General features: G+C 42.8%; 1 protein-coding gene across 1 annotated transcript; it reads left to right on the forward strand.

The window, feature by feature from the left end:
- Positions 1 to 5044: 5044 nt before the first annotated feature.
- LOC311038379 (organic cation/carnitine transporter 2-like) lies at positions 5045 to 20432 on the forward strand (the record flags this gene model as incomplete). The annotated part of the gene is made up of 11 exons (XM_084047873.1): positions 5045 to 5251; positions 7875 to 8057; positions 8340 to 8443; positions 9532 to 9686; positions 10251 to 10422; positions 14708 to 14834; positions 15951 to 16057; positions 16758 to 16972; positions 19065 to 19247; positions 19806 to 19941; positions 20182 to 20432. 11 exons carry the CDS (start codon positions 5045 to 5047, stop codon positions 20399 to 20401), a joined length of 1809 nt encoding a protein of 602 aa, XP_083903999.1. The 3' UTR covers positions 20402 to 20432.
- Between the last annotated feature and the right edge of the window lie 248 nt (positions 20433 to 20680).

The raw sequence follows: 20680 nt of genomic DNA on the forward strand, positions 1-20680 counted from the left end.
ACAGCCCGTGAGGGGTCAGACTACAGACGGGTTTAAGACTAGAGAGTGACGGTGGTTTGTGTTTGTAAACATTAACTTCTTTGCCAACTACATAGTGATCAGTGCACACTGTACATGTGTGGCTGGTCTATGAGACTACATAGTAGTGATATTAGTGATCAGTGCACACTGCACATGTGTGGCTGGTCTATGAGACTACATAGTGATCAGTGCACACTGCACATGTGTGGCTGGTCTATGAGACTACATAGTGATCAGTGCACACTGCACATGTGTGGCTGGTATATGAGACTACATAGTGATATTAGTGATCAGTGCACACTGTATGTGTGGCTGGTCTATGAGACTACATAGTAGTGATATTAGTGATCAGTGCACACTGTATGTGTGGCTGGTCTATGAGAAAGCTGTTCACATGTCGCAGCTCTCCTCTTCAAGATTGAATACAGTGTGTGAGGCTAACAATGTATGGAGACGTAGTATGGCTTGGATCTCAGCTGTACCACACAAAGATTTAACGTTCAACAAACCTACCCAAGTACAGCCGTGTTTGTTCACGTCATTTTCTCAAAGGTACATTTTTACCAAAAACATGAAACTGCTATTTTGTCTCTGCTAACTAAAAGTAACTAGGTAATGCAACCAGGGTGGTCCAGAGTGTTAAGTGACTTTTTCCCCCCTCTCTAACGATCTGACAGGCGGGCTGCTCTGCTCATAGACTCATAGGTCTCCAACTTTAATACAAATAAACAAAACTATTTCACTATTCACCGAAACAAAGGCAGCTTTGTGTTGTTGAACGTTTCGGTGAGTAGCGAAATAGCTTTGTTTATTTTTTATTTTAAGTTGGAGACCTCGCACGGTAGTGTAATGTTAGGTCTATGAGCAGAGCAGCCCACCTGTCATAGCGTTAGAGAGAGAAAAAAGACAATAACACTCTGAACTATCCTAGGCTAGTTGCATACCTAGTTACTTTTAGTTAGCAGAGACAAAATAGCAGTTAAATGTTTTTGGTAAGAAAAACTCAACATTGTGAGTAAAAAAAAGTACACGGTCGGGTCACTGTTTACAAGCTGTTTATGTACCCTCCTTGTCCTTGAGGGAGTTCCAGGGGGTCCCCAGCTAACTGATGGATAGTTAGGAACCAAATGGACCCTTATGGGTCTGTAACTCTGAGAATGTACAAATGGAACCAAATGGACCATTTAACAGGTCCATTTGGTTCCATTTGTACACTCTCAGAGTTACATTAATATTGATTTTACAATAATGAATCGGGGTCCCAGAGATAGAAATGCCATTAAATGGGGGTCCGTAGCCTAATGCATGTGAAACTGGGGGTCCTTGAAATTAGAATGGTCGAGAATCACTGCTAGAGCCGTAAAGAAAATCTTCTCTTATGGGGGTCCCTGGCATATCTTTTCAAATGGGGGTCTGTGGGCTAATAAGTGTCAATTTGGGGGGTCCTTTACATGAAAAGGTTTGAGAACCACTGCTATATGATACCCATAGTTCACCCTGCAGCAACAGCATCACATTCCAGATACCAAGTTACAGCAATGACACTACTGTAGGCTATCTATACTTTGTTATAGGAAATGCTCCACAACAACACAAGTACCCACAACAACACAGATAATCACTTTATAAACAAAATAAGACCAGAACCAGACAATTAATTAAAATGTTTAAGTCTGCTTGAGGTGTAATGCAGCCAGTGTTATGTATAAACTAAAACTCATCTCCTCCTACAGTAGACCTATTCCCATGTTCCTTATCACTGCTTTTAAAGACACACACACACACACACACACACACACACACACACACACACACACACACACACACACACACACACACACACACACACAGCCTCTCCCTCCCTCCCTGACACACACACACGCACACGCACACGCACACACGCACACGCCCACGCACACGCACACGCACACGCACACGCACACACACAGTCACACCAGTAAAGGTGTCGTTGTGTGCTTAATGTCCTCAAAGTCACGCATCCAACAAGTTTTGATTGAATTGAGCAGATTGGACCTTCCGTTCCAGAGATAATGGCCAAAACATCTTGAAAATGGCAACTTTTGCCGATTTTTGATCGTCGATTTTTGATTGAGTTTTGGCCATTGTCGCCCATTATTCTTTAATAACACGGGCTAGGAAGGTCGGATGGCGACAAACTAGATACCTAAGGAAAGTTCACTTTGAGCTGCATCCAACACATCTACTGCCATGTCTGTCAGACTTACCGTTAGGTCGCTAGGGGGCAGTTGAATTCTCTTTTTTGGGGGAAATACACACACACAAGCTAGTAAGGGCGGAGCTTGGGGGCTAAAATATATTAGCCCCAATGGTGAGTAAATCAAGCAGGCGTGTCATGTCAGCTGTCACTTATTCTAATGAGGTCCTTGGTATTCAATTCATAGTCATATATAGTGGCACCACAGTTCAAATATCAATACAAAAAAACAGAAAAAGATAACACTATGTACAAACAAAAAATAAGAAAAGCAGGGGGAACAAAATTATAATGCTAAATGTACAAGAAAGGGTGGGGTCGTCTCTGTAACGGGAAAATACTACCAGCTCAAGCTCAGGGGCCCCTGGGCCCCACTAGGCCCTTTGGGTAAATCTCTCATGTGTATGGTACAGTATGTTATATATACAGTATGTATACTATAAGCTGACTGAGCAAAACCCAACAAGGTGTGGCTTCACTGTTTACTTACTGTCTGTTAGTCTCATCAGATCACAGAGTTTCACTTGAAATAGTTCACGGTCACAGCAGGCTGTACCACACGTTACAACACGACCCAGAGCTTTATACCTGACGACAGGTGAGTGTCTGAACTTCATTTAATTGTTGTTTTATTGTCCGTGTTGTTGTTGCTGTGAGCTTGTAGAACAAAACAAAATGGTAGATCCATGTCAGAATCAGAATACACTTAGGAAAAACTTAGGAAAGAAACATGTCAAAAGCAAAATCCCACATAACACGTCCAACATTAGGGAGGAAATAAATAAGATTTACCTCCCAATGCCCACCCCCCCCCCCCTCCTGTATGAATGAATGAACCATTGTAAAGCGCTTTGAGCACTTGGAAAAGCACTATAAAAATGCAATTCATTCATTAAGATAAATAAGAAAACAGTCAAAGGAAAGTGTTCCTGTACGGCAGGCCAGCCTGGTGACAGGTGGTGTTCATGCCTTGTTAAACAGTCTGATGGTAGCGTGGTGGAAGCTGGTCATAAAGCTGCTGGTCTGGCCCTAGATCAGTGGTTCTCAAACTTTTTTGTGCCAAGGACCCCCAAATAGACACTTATTAGCCCGCGGACCCCCATTTGAAAAGATAAGCCAGGGACCCTCATAATAGAAGATTTGTACGGCTCTCTAGCAGTGATTTTCAACCATTTTAATTTCAAGGACCCCCAGTTTGACATGCATTAGGGCTACGGACCCCCATTTAATGGCATGTATGTCTCTGGGACCTCAATTTATATTGTCAAATCAATGTTAATCTAACTCTGAGAGTGTACAAAATTTGGTTCCATTTGTACACTCTCAGAGTTACAGACCCATAAGGGTTTATTTGGTCCCTGTCCATCATTTAGCTGGGGACCCCCTGGAACCCCCTTAAGTACCCCTGGGGGTCCTCGGACCCCACTTTGAGAACCAATGCCCTTGATCCCACGGTAGGCCTCTTCGCCTGGCTGCAGTGGTAGAACCGGTGTGAACAGGTTGTGCCTGGGGTGGTGAATGTCCTGGATGATACGTTGAGCTTTGAGTCTACCACTTTTGGAACACCTTTTCAATTTACACTGTGAGTGATTTGAAAGGGAAGTTAACCAGAAGTTAACAAACGATTAATGAAAACAGCAGCTCTACAAGCTCAGATGATCTATTGTCCCTATTTTTGTTAAAGCTTACTAAATAAATAAATGCAAGTTTGTACAATTTAGGAAAACTTTCAGCTATAATGTCAGGTTCAAATTAGGGATGCCAGGTTGAAAGTAGTTAACCCACAAGTGCTTGCTGGTCTTGATGGGGCCTGGTGCAATGTGGGTAGCCTATAGCTGTGGTTTCCAAACCTTGGGTTGTGACCCATAAGTGGGTCTCACTCTTTTTTTTTTTGCCCAGAGAAGAAAGGAAATGCATTGTATACAATTTTAAGGAAAGCTGTTTAATACCTTTTTAATACGATTCCATGCAATATTTGTGAGTATACTGTATATTCATAGCACTTGCATGTAGGGTTTTTCTGAAATTGAAGCTACTAAACCGGTGCCCGTTGTGCTGGCCTACAAGGGAACGATGCAAGTCAGAAACAGTCCAAGTTGGGAATGCATGCCCTACTTATTTTACTGCACACATTTTTGCGTGGGCCCTGGGCCAGCTGTTCATACATACTGTATGTGATTTTTTTTCTGACACCCCTACATGCAGTACAGGCTGTGCTGCCTGTGAATGTATTTTCACAGGCGGTACAGTATATACAAACAGCTGCTAACCATTTCCCATCGCTAATTTGGACGACCCATAGCCTCCCACACTGAACTGAACTGACGCACACACTTAGAGCAGAGGAATAGATCCTGCACCGTGCGTGTGATCGGATTTTGCACTCGCGGACTCTTCGAAGTTCGAACTCCAGTAAAGTAAAAATACCTTGAAATTGTACATTAATTACTTTCCACCGCTGCTCCTGAATGGTGTTAGACTAGAATACACGATTACACAGGCACTATTGCTAAATGTCAGCGTTACAACTGGATTTTCAGCAGGTATAGCTATCTTTATCTCTGCCACTAGTAATAGACAACAGATCATAGATCAAAGTCTATCTACAGAAGTGCTGTAGAAAGAGGAGTAAGACATTAAACCAGGAAGGCGTTACATATTGTTGTCGGCTGCAGAAAAAAAATAGGAGAACACATCACCTGACTTGATGAGGTATTTAATGTCAGCAAGAAGAGGAGATTCTTGAATCTTGATTCTCTTCATTCTCAGACTCCTGGGTGTTTGGCCATGAAGGACTACGAGGAGACCACAGCCTTCCTTGGACAGTGGGGACGCTTCCAGCAGATCGTGTTCTTCTTGCTCTGTGTCAGCACCATTCCCAATGGCTTCACTGCGTTCTCTGTCATCTTCCTGGCTGACACCCCCCGCCACCACTGCCTGGTTCCAGATGTCAACCTAACTGCAGAGTGGCGCAAGGCCATCATCCCAGTAGAGGTGAGCACCTGACGCCAGTGTATTGTTCTTTACGACGGTGGTTCTCAAACTTTTTCATGTCAAGGACCCCCAAAATGTATTTGGCCGCAGACCCCCATCTCAAAATATTTTGTTCCAGGGACTAGGGTTGGGACTCGTTAACAGACTCCGATTCCGGAAACCGTCCGATTCCTTACCCATTCCCTCTTAGCGATTCCAATTCCCGGTTCATATATATATATATATATATATATATATATATATATATCAGGGGTCGCGCTAGGATTTTAAACAAATTTACCGGACATCTGACAAAAATAGCGGTCATAATTATTTTTATGCATTAATGACAAGCAGGTGCGCAAATACAGCCTAATACTTAGGCATATACATTATATATTTTGGATTGAACATGTTCATAATATACACATTTTATATAGCAGGGTCATCTTACACAAATACGTTAATTACCTACATTTGCGCATGCTGCGTGCGTAATGGTTTCTCAATAATCAATTACGTTTGAATGCATTTTCTAATCAAAGGGCACTGCACAAAATTGGGCATTTCAGATTAATCCTTCATAACGTGGCTCAGCTGACCTGTTAGGGCAATACATTATAGACCACTACTCACTCACAGGAGGTTATACTGTATAGTTAGACAGTGGATGCCGTCCGTGCGTCTAGTTGGGACAACCGTGGGAAAGTTGATGAGTTGTGAGAATCTTGTGGTCTCCTCATACAGCTATTCAGTTCAAAGTGGTAACGTTTACTTTTAACGTGTCCACCTCATAGAGTTAAAACTAGGTCCACGATTATGATTAACGTCGAGTTTCACCTCGATGCCATAGTTGCAGTAGCCTATAGCTGTTGTGGAGAGTATTTACAGTGTGAGAGAGAGGCAGAGGATTTGAAATGTGCCTAATTTGCAGTGATAATTAATGAACTGCCGTGTCATTATCAACCGGTCAGGATGTCCGAAGAGATTCATTTTTTTCCGGTCTTTGTCATAAAAAAACGGTCAAAACCGGCAATTATCGGACTAACGCGACCTCTGAGATATATATATATATATATATATATATATATATATATATATATATATATATATTATAATGAATTGATTACCACAGAAACATAATTATACAACACTATTATTACAACTTGTACAACTATTATTTCAACTTAACCACAACAACGATATAATTATGTGCATGCAGATATGCACTTAAAGGGTGCACGTTCAACAGTGGATCGCTCATCCCAGACGTTCGTTGCCATCCGGGGCGACCGCGTTTAGGGGCGAGACAGTTAGGCGCAGATCGCTCACCCCAGAGGGGGCGAGACAGTAAAACAGCCGCAGAGTTGACTCGACACGGTACAATGGCTAGATAAGATTAACCTTTGTGTCTCTGGTGGAGAGATTTATTTAAAGTCGACGTGCTACCACCTTTGCAGCAAAGTATTTTGCACTGCATTTCATGCACTTTGCATGCTCATTGTCCTCTCTTGTAAAGTACAACCACACTCGTGAGGATTTGTGTGTGTTCGATATGCTGCTGTGCTGACAATATTCACTCCGTCACACTCGAAGGACACTGGTATTTATTCTGATCCTAGATCAGTGGGCGTATCCAGCGGCGTGCACAGACATTTTGAGGGGCAGGTGCTCAAGTAAAAAAAAAAGGGCACCTTGCGTGGCGCGTGGAACCGCCGGCTGCCTTAGTAGTGTGAGATTTATAGAAGAAAATTGCAACGCACATTTTGGGGAATTGTTAATATATTAGAAGCTTTTAATCCAGAATTGATCGATGTCACCATGGGCTACATACTGTAAACCAGGGGTCTTCAACGTCACCTATACCTCTTTGCCAAAAATAGCCGATCTACAAGCCCACAACGCCTCGCTTGTAGATCTGCTATTTTTGGCTAAAGTTCTCCTCAGAAAAGGGATGCTAGGTTTCGAGTGGTTATGGTAAAAAGAAAAATCATATCACATAAAGATTTGGCGGACCCCCTGTAGTAACTCTGAGGACCCCCTAGGGGTCCCGGAAAAAAAAGGGCAAAGGGCAGGTGCTCTAGCACCACCTAGAGTCGATCTGTGCACGTCCCTGTAGGTGGCGTAGCGTCACCACAGTCGCTTGCATGCACACAGCTGAGCCAAATGAAGACGGATGACAAATTCCAGGAACCGTTAGCGGGGACCGTTGATCCAAATACAATGGAACCGGCTCCGGTTCTTCAATCTCAGAACCGGGTCAGAAAAATAACTGGAAGCAAAGATTTGAGTACAAATGTTCGCTTTAAAAAATATATATATTCATAAACTTGCACAAATATTCACCATTTCAAAAACTTTGCAGATCTACAAGCTCATAGCGCGGCTATGAGCACTATGAGCTTGTAGATCTGCTATTTTTGAATAGCCAAAATGTAAAATATGGATAAAGGGGTTAAAATGATTGTAACGCTCTATTAACTAATTTTGCTGGGGACCCCCTATCTGTTATCGGTCAAATTGTTATTTATAAACATCGGTATCGGTAGAGGTCCAGGATTTCCATATCGGTGCATCCCTAGTCACCATACATACCATACATACAGCTTATTGCACTGTAATAGAGGTTATTATATTTGACAAGGTGGTGAACGGACAGGAGGAGCAGAGCCGATGCCACCGGTACAGACTGGACGAGGTCAGGAACCTGTCTGCTCTGGGCTACATCCCCGGTCGGGACGTGAACCTCACTGAACTGAGACAGGAGAGCTGTGTGGACGGATGGAGCTACAGCCAAGACATCTACCAGTCCACCATCGTCACGGAGGTCAGTGCGTGCGTGGGTCAGTGGTGGAAAAAGTTTAAGTAAAAGTATCAATACTGCAATATAGAAATGCTCTGTTACAAGTAAGAGTCCTAACTGTCCAAAAGTATTGGTATCAAAATACACTTAAAGTACAAAAGTACTCATTATGCAGAATGTCCCATTTCACAAGTTTTCAAATGTTAACGCTACACAATCCATAGCTTTAGTGAATACAATTTTATTTTAACCAAAGGTGCATCCGGAAGCGTCAATCTTTCTTTACTGTAAATTCTCAACCTGCAGTTTGACCTGGTATGCAGCAACCAGTGGAAGCAACCGTTCACCTCCTCAGTGTACTTACTGGGAGTTCTGTGTGGATCCTTCTTCTCTGGACAGATCTCAGACAGGTATTTGAAACCCATGGTGCTCCGCCTCTTCAGGCTTGTGGGGAAATGGCCTGAAATGAATGAGTACTTCAAAGAGTCAAAAGTAAAATATTTGTCTTTGAAATGTAGTGGAGTGAAAGCAATCAAAAAAGTATACCAAAACAATACTCAGATACTTATAAAATGTACTTAAGTGCAGTACTCAAGTAAATGTACACCGTTACTGTCCTCCCATGTTTGACATAAGGACCCTTTGACCTTCAGGATAGTCTGTTAACCTGTGTTACAGTTTGACCCTTTGTCCAGATGTGTATGGCTGGCCTATTAAAAAGAAGACCACTTCTAAATATTTTTTCAGTACAGTGGTTCTCAACCTTTTTACACCAAGTACCACCTCAGAAAATATCACCATACCACCATGCGTATGCACAATTAACACAGGAGGCAAATTTATTCAATAGGACCGACTTCGCTGGTCATCAAATTATTGTCTCAGGAATGCGACAAAAAACATATATCATGAATTCAAGGCTTCGTGGGGTCTGTAGAATATAAGTCCTTTTTTGGTTAACTATTCCTTTAACTCCTGCATTTGTCATACAATGCCACAGACAGTCTGTCTGCAGACAGACAGAGCCACAGACAATGAGACAGACAGACAGACAGAGCCACAGGCGAGACAGACAGACACTCCAGTTTAACTCCAATTTTCGCGTAATATTAAGAGGTGGCTTTGTGCGAGTGTTATCTCTGTTATTATCCTTAAATACACTGTGTCCGACATTGATAACTAGTCCCTGTTTACTCAGCCAGTCCAGACCCATTCAGATGGATGTGTGACAGTCAGACAACTTTCCCAAACCGAATAAATACCACGCAGAGAAACAAGATTTAACTGGCAGCTCAATCTCATTGTAACTAATATATTCGATTGAAATTCATAATTGTTTAATGATAGATGTGTAGCTACTATCTGTGAACTTCCCGTGCTAGCCTAGCCGCTTAGCATACAGCTGTAGCAACTGTGCTGCTTGCTGCTGCTCTGCCGAAACTGCGTCTAATCAGCATAACTGATGATATTTCAAAATGTGATCCTTTTGTTTTTAAAGGTTTGGAAGAAAGCCCGTCATGTTTGCAACCATGGCAGTCCAGACACTTTTTACCTTTGTCGAAATCTTCTCTCCCTCTTGGACGGTGTTCTCTATCCTCTTCTTCATCGTTGCTTTGGGCCAGAACTCCAACATGCTGGCTGCCTTTGTCTTAGGTATGTAACAACTACTCACATGTTGAGAATGGATGGGAATGTGCTGAATGTAACATGTAGCCTACTATTTAAGCCTGATTTATGCTTTGTTGTGCGACGGAGTGATGGCTGAAAATAACTGATCAACAAGCTCACAACACGGCACGGTACCTTGTAGATCTGCTATTTTCGGCCTGCGACTCCAGCATTAGGAATGCAATGAAACGATACATTAGACATACTGTGCATATCGATATTAACTTTGATTATGGAGAGGGCCACTATATTTCCACACTCACTCCACATTGCATATACTGTCGTAAATTAATACCGTACTTGGCCTTTCTATGTCACACAAAAGTAGAAAAAATAGCCAATCTACAAGCTCAAAACGTGTTGTGTCGTTGTAACAGCTGAAATCAATAATATATCAGTATTCCGGTATTAACCTGCGGGCCGCATTATGTGACGGTGGGGGCCGCCAGTTGCCCATTTATCTAGGTTTATGGAAATGTGGAACGGAGGAGCTCTAGCCGATAAACGTGTTTTATTTTGGTGTATTTCTCTCCCTCTGCTTCCCTCCAGGTTCTGAGATCTTGACAGGAAACGTACGTGTCCTGTTTTTGTCTCTGGGAATGAATCAGTTCTTTACTTCTGGCTACATGATGCTGCCTCTCTTTGCTTATTTCATAAGGGACTGGAAGTATCTTCTGTTGGCTTTATCTCTGCCTTGCCTGCTCTACATACCCCTCTGGTGGTGAGTTACAGTCATTGTAGAAGAACCATCACTACAACACTTTTTGTTAACTCATAATATTGGGGAATTAATATTATTACTATTACCTGTGACAGCTCACTGTTGTATAGATGCTAATAGATTCTTTCATTATTTTATGAATTCAGAACGGGTTTTCTTTCTTTCTTTCTTTCTTTATTTTTTATTTCATTTTACAGGATAAAAATAACAGGTACTGAATCCTTAAAGGGATATTTCACTTTCAAACATGTTTGGGGTCATTTTTACGTCTACTCAGGCTTTTGTGAGCACCCTAGAAGTTGCTTGATTCAGTATTTAAATATTTGATATTCATTTTATCTCACGCCCCCTTCCTATACAAACCCATTGTAACTCCATTTAACCATGATGGATTAATTGGTTCTGGTGACTGATTGTCCTTCTAATGTGTGAGGGGCCGTGTGTTTTCAATGACTTACTTTTCATTTATTTTATTTTATTTATTTGCTCATTTTCCAAAACAATTATTACAGAAAAAAAGAAAAAAAGAAGAGAAAAAAACACGCCCCCCTCACGTGTTATCAGTCACGTTTAACTGGTGTCCTTCTTTGAAGCGCTACATTGAAACTGCATACACACTTATGTACTTCCTCTGCTAAAGGCACTGGATGCTATTTAGTTACCGGAGGGGGGGGGGGGGGGGGGCGTGGGGTGGTCCAGATATGATTTTGTTTAGTTGTTTTTCCTTGACCCCCCCCCCCCCCCCCCCCCTCCAAATATTTCTCTTTGAGCCCCCCTACAATATGTGCAACCATACATTACATGAAGGCCAAACACAGCATGCAGGGCTTACATGAATGAGCGCTAAAGCGCTGCACGTTGTACAGTATATTTGACTTTCCAATGTGATTAGTGCTTTCTTTTAAGGCGAAGTCCTTTATAAGGTCGGAAAAATACAATTGACGCAACGGGTGGCGAGGCACAACAGCTGCTCTGTGCGGCCTTTCATCATAAAGGTTAAATATTAAAACTTCAAATTTAAAGGGTCTACACCATGAATTTTAACTTTTTCTTCATTTTTGTGTGTTTCTGGTCTCCCCCACCTCTCTTCTGTTCCAACAAATACCCGACTTCGAGCATGCAGGCTTTCATAGGCTATCTGTGGTTTTTATGTAAATTGGTCTGAAAACAGTCCGTCAGATTTGTTCCCCCTTTTTTTTTTTTTACTTTTTCCATACAGAACCAGGACATAGCATGCATACAAACTGGCTCAATAGCGCCCCGTGCCAAACAGGACAATGTGGTATTGCAGGTGAAAGTGCTTTATAAGCCAGAGAGAAGTTAGCTGGAATGAGTATATCTGAGGCTTGATTTAGGCTCAAACCTTTTGAAAAACGTTTGAGGGACATAAACAATATGATATTAAATATTATTATTATTTTTTAAATTCATGGTGTAGCTCCTTTAAACAAATATGTTTAGCTCAGCATCGGCTATATAACTTCAGTTAACTTGGCGTATGCTTACATTTTTTATAAGATGATTGGACCATCCGTGATGACACGTTTTGGAAACATGGGGTTTTTATGTTGCGCTCGCGCTGCTGTCTCGTTAAACCGAGCTGGGTGAATATCCATTATCCAACACTTCACCACGGTAAACGCTACGTTCATGTTCACTGCGTTAAAGTAAGCTACAAGCAAGTTACATGTTCACGTAATGTTACAGGCTTTACACGCTTATTTGCAGTGGCGTGCACAGACATTTTGAGGGGCAGGTGCTCAAGTAAATCATACTTTTTTTTGTTTACTTGGTCTGCTCTTTTTCCCTCTACACCTATACCTCTTTGCCAAAAATAGCCGATCTACAAGCCCACAACGCCTCGCGCTGCGAGGCGTTGCGGGCTTGTAGATCGGCTATTTTTGGCTAAAGTTCTCCTCAGAAAAGGGATGCTAGGTTTCGAGTGGTTATTGTAAAAAGAAAAATCATATCACATAAAGATTTGGCGGACCCCCTGTAGTAACTCTGAGGACCCCCTAGGGGTCCCGGACCCCCTGTTGAAGACCCCTGCTGTAAACTGAAAAATGTTGTAGTGCCCTTTTTTTCAAAAGGAAACTTCTGGTCAAGAGGGCAAAGGGCAGGTGCTCTAGCACCACCTAGAGTCTATGTGTGCACGTCCCTGCTTATTTGGTTTCCAAAATGCTTAAGTGTTGTATACTCCGTTGCGCCTCATTGTTTATGCTGCCCAAGATAACAGATCTGCAAGCTGTCGACACTCCATGACCCGGTGAGTTGATAGCTTGTATGTCTGTTCTTCTTTTTGGGTAGGCGACGCACAGACATTACGCGTCGTAGCAAATGTATCTGGGGTTGAGAAGCTATGATGTAAACTTACAGTAAACTACTAGATTATAGCTGTCAGTTGTCACAATATTATGATTATAATGATATAATGAGTATTATAATTAGGAACAAAGTCTACCGGTGCACCTCAGCCTAACGGCCAGTCCGGTGCGTCACAGGGGGGGCAGGGACAACAGATGCAGACGTCTGAGTATTATAATTCATGTTATTGTCTCCGCCAGGAGACATTGTTTTCACTTTCCACATGTCAAGCTAACATTGGTCAAGCCTCACGTGACACGTGACAATACGGTGAAATAGTGTGATCTGATTGGCTAGTGACGTATAGCGGCCTATAAATACATGTGTCACTTTGAAAGAGTCTGTGCCTCTTTCAAAGTGAGGTAAGACAGGAATAATCACGAAATGGCTGAGAAATGGCGGATACTGTAACAATTGGATAGGACACTTACACAGACAGGACAGATAGGACACTTACATGGGACACTTACATAGACAGGACGGATAGGACACTTATACAGACAGGACGGATAGGACACTTATACAGACAGGACGGATAGGACACTTATACAGACAGGACGGATAGGACACTTATACAGACGGATAGGACACTTGTGTCATGTTACTATGACACAGTAACATGTTCTATTTTTTTTAAGAATTAGAACATAAGAAGTAGAACATTCCCAACATTCCCAAGTCTGCTGGCGGAGACTTGTGCTCCGAGGAGCACTTTTTCTAGTTATTAATTGTCTCCGCCAGGAGACTATGTTTTCACTTTCCGTCCACTTTCCTTTTCCGTCCCCCCCCCCTCGGCCAAGCTAACATTGGTCAAGCCTCACGTGACACGTGACAATACGGTGAAATAGTGTGATCTGATTGGCTAGTGACGTATAGCGGCCTATAAATACATGTGTCACTTTGAAAGAGTCTTAGCCTCTTTCAAAGTGAGGTAAGACATGAATAATCACGAAATGGCTGAGAAATGGCGGAGCAATACATTATGTAGACACACTGGTGTCATCACAATATGTAATATAAATAGCTTAGACAGGATTTATCAAGAACAGTACATTCCAGTACAAACTGAGATCACAGTTAATGACACAGTTCAACTAACTCTTATTATGCAAACTGAAGAAGCTAATCATTGTCTGCAAACCGATGAACCGATTACACAGACAGGACGGATAGGACACTTACACAGACAGGACGGATAGGACACTTACACAGACAGGACGGATAGAACACTTACACAGACAGGACAGATAGGACACTTACACAGACAGGACAGATAGGACTTACATAGACAGGACGGATAGGACACTTATACAGACAGGACGGATAGGACACTTATACAGACATTGTGTCATGTTACTATGACACAGTGACATGTTCTATTTTTTGTAAGAATTAGAACATAAGAATTAGAACATTCCCAACATTCCCAACACAAGTCTGCTGGCGGAGACTTGTGCTCCGAGGAGCACTTTTTCTAGTTATTATTATTATTATTAGTAGTATTACATTAATACTGAGGGTGTCACTTTAAGGATAAATGTAAAAACTGTTCAAAAATGAAAAATGTTCGTATATTTGACTTTCCAATGAACACCCCAGGGCTAAAAAAAAAGTTTGATGACCCCCCCCCCTCTTCTGGGCCATACCAACCTCCGGTGAATAACGTCCAGTCCCTAATGACTAAATTATAACGTAACATTTTCAGTATAGATTTGAAGGTTATTTTAGTTTTTTGGATACGTCTTTTTCTCTTAAAATAATCACATTTTAAAAGGATGATATTTTCTGTTTGCTGTAATCATCTGTATGGGACCATGAATTGCTTTTGAGGTAAAGCCCTTCCGACTGTTTGAGCGTGAACCTCTCTCTACTGTGTTCCATAACCAAAGCGTGGACCTTCTCTCTCCTACCTGCGAGGCAGGTTCATCCCAGAGTCTCCTCGGTGGCTGGTCTCCCAGGGAAGAATAGAGGAGGCTGAGGCCGTACTGAGAGAAGCTGCTAAGAAGAACAACGTAGAGGCTCCACAGGTCATCCTTAAAGGTTATGATGTAAGTTGACTTTAAGTCATAGTATTTAACCTTTTAAATTACATTTATTTATAATATTATATAATTCTTCACTTGCATATTTTTCACAATAACCATTCCACATACATGTGTTGTGTGAACACTTCCCTAAACACTATAAAATACTATTTGTAATCCCAATGTTCAGGCCCCAACACTGGGAATCGCATTTCATTTTTATATATATATATATATATATTTTGTATGCCTTTATTTGACAGGACAGTAGGCTGTCAGGAAATGGGGAGAGATATGGGGGGGTGACACACAGCAAAGGTCGTCGGGATCGGGAGTCGAACCCGCGACACGCTGTCAAGCTGGATTACCAGCATATGTGGTATGTGCCTGTACCGCTAGGCCAGCAGGCACCCCCAGGAATCACATTTCTAACGGATGTTTTAATGACCACGTAGCATCTACATCTAACATTATGTTCACAAATAGACAGCGACCCTTATAATTGGCTTCACATTTGTCTTTGATGACAGCCGTAGACATAACATTTTGGCATGGAGGGAGAATACACAATGAACTGAGAGGGAGGCTGATGCTTTGTGTCCTGTAGAGCGGTGGTGTAAAGTAACTAAGTACATTTACTTAAGTACTGTACTTAAAGGGGAAGACCACTCATTGTCAACATTGAACTATGTCTTTAATACACCTTAGAGCTGTTGTGTGGAAATAAGAAAAATGAACTAAAAACTAAAAACAAAATCGCGCGCGCGCACAGGAGGTCCTCATGCACGCGCGCGTGCGCAGCGCGCACGCGTGCATGTGTCCCGCGGAACGGGTACGTCTGTCCCTCAATGGGTCTGTTTGAAGGTGGTCACCCTACGCGCAGCGGATAGCGCCCCGACCCCCCCCCCCCCGACAATTTTGAGGCATTTTTACATAACATAACAATAACCACTTAAGCTCTATATATATGTTGGCTATTTGAAAATAGCCGATCTACAAACTCACAATGCGTCGCGATGCGACGCGTTGTGAGCTTGTAGATCTGCTATTTTCCAAAGATTTTTTAAACAGACTTTTACTTGTAACAGAATATTTCTACATTGCAGTATTGATACTTTTACTTTTCCACCACTGCTGCAGAGTGACATGGCAAAGGACAGATGTGACCCAGAGAAGCGTCACAGCTTTCTAGACCTGCTAAGGTTCACCAAAACCAGAAACACAACACTCATACTCTTCCTAGTGTGGTGAGTATCCACAGGTTGTTTTGCACTCACCTTATCACACATACTGTAGAAGGGTATGTCTATAAGTATGTGCTTCTTTTGCATGTCTTAAGACACAATGCAGTGGTGTAAAGTTACATTGCAGTGTTGATACTTTTACTTAAGTAACACATTTTGATGATGGAGAGAGCCACTATATTTCCACACTCACTCCAGAGGGCCGTGCATATACTGTCTCTCCGTATTTTTACTTTTTTTCGCCATTCTATGTCATACAAAAGAAGCAAAAATAGCCGATCTACAAGCTCAAAACGCAACACGACACGTTTTGAGTTTGTAGATTTTTGAATTGGAATCCTGAAAAGTAACATTTCTATTTGATTTCAAATGCATTTAGTTATACTTATGTTAACTTACATTTAAATACAAATACATTGGACATAAAAAAAGACAGTAGAATTTGAATACTAGTCATTAAGCTACTAATATAGACTGAAGTAATTACAGCGGGTCATGTTTGCAATTGTAACAGCTGAAATCAATAATATATCAGTAATCCGATATTAACCTGCGGGCCGCATTAAGTGAAGGTGGGGGCCGCTTGTGCCCCCCGGGCCGCCATTTGCCCATGTGTGTTCTATAAGGAGAAATTCTACATCCATATCTATCCATCCATCCATCCATCGGACAGAGACTGTTGCTATGTGTGTGTCCCTCCCAGGTTCTCTATAAACAGTGGCTTCTTTGGCCTGTCCCTGAACACATCCCGTCTTCACGGCGACCGCTTTGTCAACTGTTTCTTCTCGGCAGCCGTGGGTTTACCGGCGTCCGTCTCCAGCTGGCTGGCGCTGCAGTATCTTCCCAGGCGGCTGTCTGTGGCACTCAGTATGGCTCTCGGAGGAGGAATGCTGAACTGCATTCAGCTGGTGCCACAAGGTGACAGCAGAGACTTTATCATAGGAAACTAATAAATGTTGGAAGTTACAAGACTACTCCTTCTCAGTCTAAAGATGAAACAAAATGTCATCCTTAACAGCATTCACTGCCAGGGGCTTTCTAATGCTGGCAGGTAGCTTCTGCTAGCATTTTTAAGCATTCTGACAAATTTTTCAAGAACCACAGAATATCTATCTCCAGAATGATCAGTATGACCCTGATGGTTGGTAATCACGGAGGAAATCACTGTGCTTCCGTGAAAAAGAAAAAAAGGTCATCGTGACCTCCCGTTCTCTTGTTATACCAAGTTGAAAATAGCATGTTTCGCCAAAAATACATAGTAAAACACAGGAGCTGAGATACAGGATTTTAAGTTAAGTTAACCAGGAAGTGAATGGCGCAGTAAATCTTCGGATCACGTTATCTTGGGCTCTGGACGTTTTTCCCTTAAAAAATGTATTTCATTTTTTGTATGATTTTTTTTTACAAATGACAGACATATCCATCAATGGTGGTGAACGGGTAGATTTTAAATGGCGGAGATGTCCGTCAATGGCAGTGAATGTGTTAACAGCATTCCATACAGCTTTGGGACGTAATCTTATCTAAAAGAGGAAGGCCAGGCTCCAAGAGTGGCTAACTTGGCATTAATGCCAAATAAAACCAATGCCAGTCAGAAGTGTGTGTGTGTGTGTGTGTGTGTGTGTGTGTGTGTGTGTGTGTGTGTGTGTGTGTGTGTGTGTGTGTGTGTGTGTGTGTGTGTGTGTGTGTGTGTGTGTGTGTGTGTGTGTGTGTGTGTGTGTGTGTGTGTGTGTGTGTGTGTGTGTGTACATATTCTGCTAATCATTGCAAATGTTGGATACTAGAAGTTAGCGGCCCGAACGTCTAGCGTGACGCGTCGTTCACTTTGCAGTGCCACCTTACAGGCACCTCACAGTGTGAGAGAGAGTTTTGTGCTCTCCTAAATCCACGGCAGGCTTTGAAAGTACCCACTTCAGAAAGAGGTGACGTGCATCACCTCTCCAATGACCAAAACCCACTATGGAAGCCGTCGAACTGGTGCGATCTGACGGCATCCTAGAATTTATAGGTAGGATGTGATGTCATGCGTGATGTCATGCTGTCGTGAGATTACGTCACACTGGCGTGATGTCAGATTACGTCACACTGGCTACATACATACATACAGACAACCGACATGGCGCAGGATTCAAATTGTATATATAGATACTGTACTTTCAGTAATGTGAAGCACTTGCATGCACATAATGTACACAAATACATACGTGCATAAATATATATCACAGGTGTCACAGGTAGATTGGCATTCCAGGTAGATTGGAAGTGGAGCGCTTGCTTTTAGGCTCGGGGCGGGGCTGCGATGCGAGGACGACGACTACGACAACATGGATATACATACATACATACCTGCCTCAGTGGCGCACTTCGATAATCATTGGACTCCCCATCCACGATCACTGGGAGTCTGGGTTTGACTCCCGCTTGGGATATTACTTTTTCAAACAATCGCGGACTACTTTTTTTCGCCGATAAAGTATAGTTTTGGACCATGACGGAGGCGCGCCGACTCAGCAGACCTTGAGGCCAACGAGGCGCGCCCGAGCGCCTCCAGGCGCGAGTGCCTGCGCCGACCGGCCGATGGTCTGCTAGTCGACTAAGCGCCGTCCGAGTTATGTACCGATAGGCACAGAATCGTAAATGATGTTGTGGGGACTGCGTTTGCCCCTCTATGGTTTGCCCCAACTGCCACTCGCTGCACTAACATAGCCCACCTCCTCAGGCTCGCCCCCTTGTGCTTCAACTGCATGGAATAAGGCTGTTCGTGGGTGTGTGCGCGGGCGTGCATGTGCGCGCATGCGTGTGTGCGTGCTCGTTTGTGCGCGTGTGCATGCGTGCGTGTGTGGTGTGGGACTCATGTCTGGCTTGCATTGCCCTCTGGCGTTGGTTCTACAGAATTGCCTGGGGGGCTTTTCCAATCTACCTGTAACATACACACACATACAGCATATCTAAATAGATAGATACATGCATCTATTCTACTTTATTCTCTTCTGTTCTTCTGTTTGCTTAGGTCTACCTGACCTGTCCATAGCGCTGGAGATGCTGGGTAAATTGTGCATTTCCACCAGTTTCCAAGTGATTTTTGCCTACACCGCAGAGCTGTACCCAACAGTCATCAGAAACACAGCTGTTGGCACCTGTTCCATGGTTTCCAAAGTGGGCGGTATCCTTGCTCCTTATGCCATGCAACTGAGTACGTTTCTGTCCATATAGATCTAGTCAACTTCTACTCTGTCAAAGAGTAATAACTATTACTATTAGTTGTAATAACTACTATTGCATCTGAACAGATACTTCCAAAGTGAGTTACTGGCACAGAAAAGTGTACCAATTTGACACAGTACTTGGCAAATGGTCTCACATTTCTATCAATTTTCTTATATCAATACATTCAAAAATGTATTGATATAAATGTGTGGGAACCCTGTGTAGTGCTGCTGCAGGGAGCATCCCCAAGAGTAGAACCGTACCACCAAGTCAAACTATAATTTCTATCTCCATATGTGCAATGATTACGTTACATTACATTACATTACATTACAGTCATTTAGCAGACGCTTTTATCCAAAGCGACTTACAATAAGTGCATTCAACATAGGTAGGGAACTAAACTACTAATCACCAGAAGCATTAAGTTAATTAATTAGGCGTTTCCTGACAGAAGTATGGTACTTCAACACTTGTGAACTCCCATGTACATGCTGCATACTCAACTATTAAGTCATTAAAATGTGCTCTTCTCCATATACAGGTATATACTACAAGTATCTACCATATCTATTGCTGGGTTCTCTGGCTCTTCTGTCTGCCCTGGCCACTCTCTTCCTTCCAGAGACCTTTGGTCGACCTTTGCCTGAAACTTTCCAGCAGATGCCTGTGAGAGAAAGGTATGCTCCTGGGAGAATTACCTGTGGTGATCTTGGAGATAAAGATAGGACATTTGTCCTACTACTGTTTTTAGGCCGGAAAATTATCTTTTCCTAAATGCTCAGAAAATAGCAAGAATAGCCAATCTACAAGCATGTGCATCTGCAAGTTATGCAATATTTCCTACGACGAAGTACATAGGGCTTTAGTGGTTATCTGCATTTACACACAACACTAATCCTATGCCTTTTCTTTGCCAGGATAAAGTGTGCTTGTTTAACGCCCGGAATTCAAACCCGGGTCTCCCGCGTGGAAAGCCAACATCTTAACCACCAAGCCAAAGGGAATTCTCCATGTCTCGGGGGAGATATTAGACTTTCAGGCCATCAGGCTGAGGTAGTGAACCACGCTGTTACACTCACCCATCTTTTGTCCTCCTCCAACGGGGGAAATCCGATCCGCGTCACGGCACCATCCTAGCGCCCGGGATTCGAACCCGGGTCTCCCGCGTTAAAAGACAACATCTTAACCACTAAGCCAAAGGGAATTCCCGATGGCCCAGGGGAGATATTAGACTTTCAGGCCATAGCTGAGTGGTTAGTGAGCCCGCCTAGGGAGCCAGAGGCCCTGGTTGTCCCAGGTTCGATTCCAGGCCAGGCCAGCATATGTGTCGATGAAATGAAATTTGTCCCTGAACAAGACTCTTAACCCCTAATTGCTCACAGGTTCTCATTGGAAACAAGACCGCAAGGACTTTCA

The sequence above is a fragment of the Gymnoscopelus microlampas genome, assembly GCF_963454915.1.
Source record: "Gymnoscopelus microlampas genome assembly, chromosome: 21".
Lineage (NCBI taxonomy): Eukaryota > Metazoa > Chordata > Actinopteri > Myctophiformes > Myctophidae > Gymnoscopelus > Gymnoscopelus microlampas.